This window comes from Anser brachyrhynchus, assembly GCF_964034855.1.
Source record: "Anser brachyrhynchus genome assembly, chromosome: 6".
Classification (NCBI taxonomy): domain Eukaryota; kingdom Metazoa; phylum Chordata; class Aves; order Anseriformes; family Anatidae; genus Anser; species Anser brachyrhynchus.
In genome coordinates, this window is record NC_137700.1 from 40375364 (window position 1) to 40383354 (window position 7991).

General features: G+C 36.5%; 1 protein-coding gene across 6 annotated transcripts in view; it reads left to right on the forward strand.

Moving 5' to 3' along the window:
- The window catches only part of PLEKHA1 (pleckstrin homology domain containing A1), a 33162-nt gene that overhangs the window by 22459 nt on the left and 2712 nt on the right, over positions 1-7991 (forward strand). For 2 of the 6 annotated variants that reach the window (XM_080598675.1, XM_080598676.1), the window contains exons 9-12: positions 2814-2878; positions 3376-3439; positions 4705-4794; positions 5906-5980. In XM_080598675.1, the coding sequence (XP_080454801.1) occupies positions 2814-2878; positions 3376-3439; positions 4705-4794; positions 5906-5980 (294 nt within the window). Of the gene's footprint in view, positions 1-2813; positions 2879-3375; positions 3440-4704; positions 4795-5905; positions 6011-7991 lie in introns of all 6 variants that reach the window. The other 4 variants (XM_080598678.1, XM_080598680.1, XM_080598679.1 and 1 more) reach the window with 4 other exon arrangements.

The following is a 7991-nucleotide window of genomic DNA, read 5'->3' on the forward strand; positions in this document are numbered from 1 at the left end:
AGAATTCTGCTGTTCAGAGGCAATGCTTACAGAGTTTGTTTGGGTTCCATCTTCCTTCCCCACTCATCACTCTTGAACCTCTTGACAAATTTTGACCAAATGTTAAGTGCCTTCAGGCTTCATTTGAAAATAAAGTGGGAGGTACTGGAGATAGTGTGGAATTCCTTCCAACGGAAAACAGACCAACAAACAGGAGAAAATCTGTACATGAGGCACGAAACCTTAGTGTTACAAATCAAGGTAGATTGAGTTTACAGGCTAACTGTAAGAAGCAAAATGTCAAATTAAGTTTTAGGTTCTTCCTGGAAAAAAGCTTTTTGGAAGTGTGAGGTGTTTGCCTTATAGGAAATGAGGAAACACAACGGCAGCAGGAGTTTGATCTTGTTGTTGTTGTTAAGCGGTCAGCATAACGCAATTCTGACATGTTGCCTATAATAAAACTTTGATTTTAATTGATTTAAAAAAAAAAAAACATACAACCTGAGTGCAGATTACTCACTAATAAATGCCAACTCTGCAAAGAATTGTAATGATAGTCTGCTATAGCAATGGTAAAAATGCATATGCTTTTTGTGTTTCTTTCATCGTACTCCTTTCCAGTTTAACTATTTGAAAGGAGGAATACAAAATCATGTAGTGTCCTCTATTCTTTGTGCTAATAGTCTCTTGCTATAGTGTAAGGAAGGTACCAGACTGGCCATCTGTCAGATAACAGGAAGGAGTTTCACCTTCGCAATTTTTACTGAAATCAGATTTTTTTCAAGTTTTGAGAGTGTCATCCCTCTTCTTTTCCGGGAGGTATGTACCCAATAGATAGAGAATATTGTGTCCTGTTGTTGGACTGTAGTGGTTAATCAAAAAATTCCACGGTTTGCAAACCTGATCATTATCATCATGTTTCATAGCGTCTTTGTAAACAGATAGGATCCAGCTCATCTGAAACTGATGTGTTGGAGAAACATGGCTCTTTCCAGGACAGGTTAAAAATTTTCACTGAGCACAACCCACCAAGAAGAACACATCTGCAGCAACTTAGCTATATGTCAAACCTTTATCTTCTACAGTTACCAAAAAAAGTGTTCTTTTCTAAAGATTTCAAGTGGTGAATCATTTTTCAGTGGTATGTGGGATCTCAGTTTTCTTTGTATTCTTCTGTTGCTAATGAGAATAATTCAACAATAGGAATAAAATTCAATAGTGATTGGTTGTCCTGCATTTCTGGCAAAGAAGTCTGTGACTTCTTCAGTATATCTAGTATGTAGTGTATATACCTAGCGTATCTTATCTAGTATACCTAGCATACCTTATCTAGTATAACTTCAGATTTCTAATTCTAGGAAAAAAAACTTTCTATTAGAGTTCAGTTCTCAGTAGCTGTGGTCCTCAGTCAAGTATGAGTTTTACTTGAAGCTGGTTTGTCTTGAGAGCCAGCCTGGTCACTGGTAGCTCAAATGAGTCGTGCTGGATACCTTGAGATGCTGTTGTTTGGCATCTGTAGAGGTACATCTGAGTTCTGTGCTCTTACAAAACAAACAGCAAAACTAACAACAAAAAACCAAACACTTCTTTTGCCAATTTTAATTTTTTTTTTCTGTTAAGGATCTATTCTTTTCAGTTTGAAGAAGAGCCCATGTCTGTCCTCGGGTGGATTATAGTGAAGTATATGCAGTATCAGACTAGGAGAATAATTTCTAAGCTGAGGTCTTCTAAGCCTGTGGCTTTCCCAGAATGTTCAGCTTTGTGGTTTTCCCTGTAACATATGTCAGTATTCCAGGGGAAGTCTTGCGGTTCATGTTCGATGTATTACTTTGAAAACTGTTGTAACGGATGGGTGAACCCGAGAAGACTGAAGGGTGAAGGAAGAAGGGCAAAATAACTGAGGATATAGATTTTAAAACTGTTCTATGCTATCGAAACAAATGATCAGAACTGACATTTGAGGATTGTTTTATCTGGGTGAAATTCACTGTTCACTATACTAACATAGCTCTCTTATGTATAATAGAAATTGTAATTTAGAGAAAGTCATTCCATAGTTGGCAGCTTTTGTTTGCAAGCTGAAGTAGTCCATTGTAACGTTAAAGAATGCTTAATGCTTAAAGAAAGCATTAGGAGATGAAATCATTTTTTTTTACTGCAATAACCACATGAAAATAATAGTGCAAATGCCTTTTTTCAAGAAGTCAAATTATGTGTAAAATTACTCTGTCACAGCAAAAATTGAATGTTCTCACTTTTTCCTACTGTACAAAGCTTTGGCAGAATTTTAACACTTGTATTTGGTGCGGTAATAGAATTTTCAGACACTTTAAGAATACTTCCTCTTTTTACAGGTTTTGGTATGACTTCATTCTATGGTCAGTACAATAGAAAGTAATAGAAATAATCCTAAAGCTGTGTCATGCTATACAGTGAATGAAGCATTTTTTTTCATAGCATTTCATTGTACGTTAATATAGTGACAGTCCTACTGAAATAATCTGCTGGAGGCCAGAGTTTTCTTCTCTGGTTGGGGGACAGGACAGGTGTGGCTGTCTCCATTACAACGAGATGAAAGAATAGGTGTTTGTTTTTCCCCCTTACCTCTTCTTTTGGCATCCTCTTCACTGCAAGTGCCATGGTTGGTTTAATACTAAAAAAAAAAAAAAAATAACGAATCTTGGTTGACATCATGCTTTGCAGATGTGACTGTCCTCATTTATGCAGGTCTGCTGCAATAGTCTGTCCCGATCGTTGGCTTTCTGACTATATTCTAGTTGTTAGATATACTCTGCTAAAGTTTTTACCTTTTTTTTCTTTTTTTTTTTTTCCAGGAAAAGGAACCTCTCAGGGTTATACCACTTAAAGAGGTCCATAAAGTTCAGGAATGCAAGCAAAGGTGAGGAGAGAAGCACTGAAAAATCAAGGGACTTGGTACACTGCGTTGTCATGACTAGACTGCTTCTTGGAAACAATGGAGAGCTTTTGAATTTCTTTTGAACTCTATTGAGTTATGAATGTGGTACTTAAACAGGCAACTATTTAGGAATAATACTTTGCAAAGTAAAAACAAATATAAATGTGAAGTTTTGCAGAAATCTGACTAGAACAATAAATATTTATTTAAACTTAATATAATATGTTTTAGCGTTCTAACTAAAAATAACAAGTAGCACTAACTGCTAAAGAACCTTAAGACTAAGTTGACTATGAGGTGCTGTTCTTTTTCTACTTGGCGCTTGCAAAAAAAAAAAAAAAGGCAAATTTAGAGCTAAAGAATGCAGAGATCTTCAGCCCACAAATGCACATCTTTGGTTCTCTGCACATCCTAGAATATTTATGAAATGAAGTGGGAAAGTTGAACTTGTTGTTTAAGTATTTGTGTTTCATTTGCAGTGATATAATGATGAGAGACAATCTCTTTGAAATTGTAACAACTTCTCGAACCTTTTATGTACAGGTAATTTTTTAAAAAACTTTGGGCAAAACCGGGGGCCGGACATAGTCAAAGCAAAGCAGCACTGACATTTTGCTTTTTAAGTTGTATTTGGGCATGCCATGATTTTTGGAGGGAAAGCAATCTTCATATTTCAGAATAAGTTGCATATAAAAAATATTCCACATAACACCAAGTGTTGGTAGTATGTAAAAGCAACGAACAACAAATCATAATGTGATTTTGTTGATATTTGGGTCTTCAAATTCTGTAGTATCCAATCAATATAATAAATCTTTTATTTTGAGGTACTGAAATTTTATTTATAGTAATCAATTTCTCAGATTCAAAGTAAAATATCTACTGCCCCATTAAAGTATCTACTAAAGCACTGGAACACTTAGGCTTTGTATCTGAAGATACTTTTGGTAAAATGTATCCATAAGCACTTTATTTGGTGCATCTTTACCATATTATCTTTTTAAGATGTGGATATAATGCAAATCACAAAGACTTGCTTTGTCTAGCTGAGTAGGAATGTGATGCTCATAGTGATGTCTCTCCTGTTCCCGGAGGAGGAAATAATTTGAGTTTCTCTTGTAGGATCAGAAAGGCCCGTATCATCTAATACAGGCAGTGGGGCCAGATGCTGAGTTTTGAGCTGTCTCATGGCTGAACATAATTAAGTGACATATTATACATGTTTTTGCTGGGTTGATGTGCTAGTTTCGTAAAGCTGCCAACTGGCTAAGAGGGAGCTTTAGCTTTTTAATCTGTCCCAGATAAGCGCACCCGTGACACTCGCTGTTAATCTACTGCAGTTTTGTAAGACTCTTGTTCTGAGTAAATGTACGATGACCCTGAATATAGACTGCTTCTTATTTTACTGTAGCTCTTCAGTAATTACCTCACAGAAGTGAGATGCAAAGAACTAAAATGAATGAAAAATACGGAAGCTATGTCATTGTGCGCAGTTTGCTGAGAGGGGTCAGCAGGTCTCCTGTAAGAATTTCTGTAGGTGCTTTATTTGTTTAAAATAAGCAAAAACTGAACTAGAGTATGTAAATAGTGTATGTGCGTATACACGCATTGCTTATTTTATATAAGTGTATGCATAAAATCTTGCCCTGAATTTACTATTATAAGAAATGTCAACATCAAAAAATGCAAGTCCCTTTGGCTTTAAGTAACAGACTACTAAAGTAGGCCAAGGCTGTGATTTTAATGCAGATAGGAGACTGGAAGAGTGAAGAGCTGGTGTTAACCGTATCTCATGTCGTTTGATCCAGGCGGACAGTCCAGAAGACATGCACAGTTGGATAAAAGCAATTTCTGGGGCCATTGTAGCACAGCGGGGACCTGGAAGATCAGCAGCTTCCGTATGTTACTCTGAAACTTAGAGGAATACAATTGATTGATGTTGACTTGTGCACATGAAGTTCTAGTTGTTTTTCCTTTTGTCTGTCCTCTGTCCTGTACTGTAGTAACACGGCATCTTTGCATGAAATTCATACAGATTGGCATAAATTTATGCACTTTTAATTGAGCACTTATCTTAGTCTTACCTATATATTCTGCTTTATGTGCATTGTACTGTCTTGGTCACGTAGATAACATAAGTGCTAACCTATAAAAATTCTTCAAGATCAGTTGAATCTTTTGTCATTATGCCACTAATAGTTTGGAAGTAGATATAGAGCCTTTCTAATTCCTGCGAGGCATTTTTGATAATTGCTGAATTTTGCATTCAAGTAACAAGATCCTAATTTGATCTTAACAACTATCACTACTACACTGTCATTCTCTGGTTTTGGTAGTTTATTGTGTATGCAGATACAGATTCACGTTTTAAATAATTTTTCGAAGAGAGATCTGCTCGCATGAATTAGCTTTTGCTGTTGGAAGCTTAGTGTGGGCACCCTCTAGCATTACTGAACTGAGGCACTGTGACAAATCTTACTGTTTGTGAAGCCACGTGGATGCCAGCATTTCATACGTACTTGCATTTAAGCTGTACCAGACCTTCACTGCTTTTCCACAAGTTAATGTGCTTTGTGCTGAAGGCTACTCTGGTGTCACAGTGTCTCCAAGTATGTCCAGATATAACAAATGGAATACTTCACAGTTCAGATGCTGCACGGTATGGCTTTTCGCTGTCTGGCTATGGGATGTTTTGTAACAAGCTGAATATATCATCACCCCCATAATCTGAAATCTAATAACTTAAATCTGGCCTTTAAAGATGTACTTACATTGATGTTGTTTCTGGTGATTGAATCTAAGCTCTCAGTAATTTTTTGTAACTGAGAGCTGGTTTTACATAAAACTTCCTATTATAAATCTTGTTTCTTTTGGGGGGCATGAAAATATGCAGGTAACTTTTCTTTGTGTATGCTCTTTTTTTTTGGGGGGGGCTAACTGAGCAACCTAGCTATTACTGTCTGCATCACTTTTCTTTTTCCCTTTCTTCTCTTCTTTCCCCAAGTATAGGTTACTCTAATCTTAGCTTTGCACTGTGTTCCAGATGCGGCAGGCCAGAAGGCTGTCGAATCCTTGTATACAGAGGTATACATCAAGAACTGGTGAATGCAGCACGTATGTGGGCTCTCATGTAAACTTGCCTTCTTAACAGAGGGCTAGAACTAGAGACTAATTTGCTCTATAAAAAACTAAAAATAATGCTACCTGTTATCATTACCATTACTGAAAACTAACTCATAAATTATATCATTCACTTACAGGTTTGCTCTTTTTTTCTTGCTTTTAAAATAATTGGAATTAAAGTGATAAAAACAATTATTTGTACTTCAAAGTATAATAGATATTAAAACACAGTAAGTTATGTAATGTCACTTAAAAAGGAAAGTATTAAAACTAATTTGCATGAGAGTTCATATTTCCATTTTACTTTACATTTTTTTGAAACTGTGCAAAAGCAAAATTAAATTTAAGCTACCCACAAACTAATACAGATGCGTGCACGCAAAATGCACGTCTTAACTCTAGTAATTGGAAGGATAATTCTGTAGCCTGATTTGCATGGCTTATAAGTCTCTGCATGAAATTATTTGTTCAAACATAGAAGCGTTATAATATGTAATCGGTGTGCTGTTCAAAGCAGGACACCTTAAGAGTAATAAAGCAGCATAGTCTCTTAACTGTGAAATTACAGGCAGTGTGGGTAGTAAAATCTGAGTATTCTTTGGTTGATTTTTAGCAAAATTTTTGGAGATCTTGTCATAACTTCCCTTATCGTTGTCCTACTTGTTCAGCTACCATTACTAATAGAAAGAAGAACAGTAGTGAATCACTAAATCATATGTTCTCCTAAAGCAAATGTTTTTCTTAAATTGAATCGTCAAGGCAGGTATGAAATACAGAAATGTGTATATAATGTGAAGTACTTCACTGCATTTGAACTTAAAATTGAATTTCCAGAAGAAGAACAGCTCCTTCACCCAATAATACTAATTCATAGAAAAAATACAGTATTATTTGACAGAAACCATTGTGATTGAATTTTTGAATCAGTCATAGCATCCTAAAAAAAAAAAAACAACTAGAAAACTGCCATTGAAAAAGAAAAGTATTTCACTTAGAATTTATATTTGCATCTTGGACACGTCTGTGATGGGATTTTGCTAATCACGTGCTTGAAAAGTGGCTTGATTTCTGTACACACATGGTTTCCCAGACTTAAGTTTCATGTACTAACGCTGGTGATGGCAGAAGTGGCAGTAGCTGCAGCTCCTAATACGTGCAGAGTGAAGTATTCAGTGCATCTCTGCATGTCATTCCGATTGTATCATTTAACATAGCATCCGGTGCTGTCTTAGATACCCCCAGGTATTTGAGACATCCTTACAGAGCTGATAGGTATGATGTCGAATATGAGAAATCTTCTTTTGTGGAGATACAGCTGTAGGTGAGGCAGGATATCCTAATGTCGTGATCTAAAGGGGTATCTGGCCTGTGGGTCTATAGAGGTCACCACAGCAGCTTGCAGGATTTCAAAATACACAAGGGTATAGAGACTCTATTTTCTAAGGATTTTTGCTTATTACAGATCACCAAAGATCTTTAAGACCTCTGAGAGGCCACCTCAAGGGGTCCAGTTAAGAAAAGTGATCTCAGAGGAGACCAACCAGACCCAAAGTGGGCCCTGAAAGGGGTCTGAGGTAGCCAAGTCTCACTACAAAGTTGATTTGTGTCATGGGGTATGGAATGTTGCGGAGCTGAGAAGTGAGTCTGAGAGTTAGGAGTCAACCTGATGTTCCAGCAAAGATACAACATGCTTAGAATAATCAAGAGAAGTAAGAAAAGAGGCAGCTCTCTTTCAGAAAGAGGCAGCCTCCATTTTGGGTAAAATCTGGGGCCTTTTTTGTATTATTAAGACATAGAAGGTTGTAGGATAGCAGCACCAGATTTAGGATGTGAGTGCCTGTTGTATGTAACCGATTAAATACAGTTCTTTCTCTGAAAAATGTCACTGTCAATAGCCTTTTAAGTGCACATTTTCAAAAGGTAACTTAAGATACTAATAAAATGACAAGCCTCAATTTGCTGGACTACATTA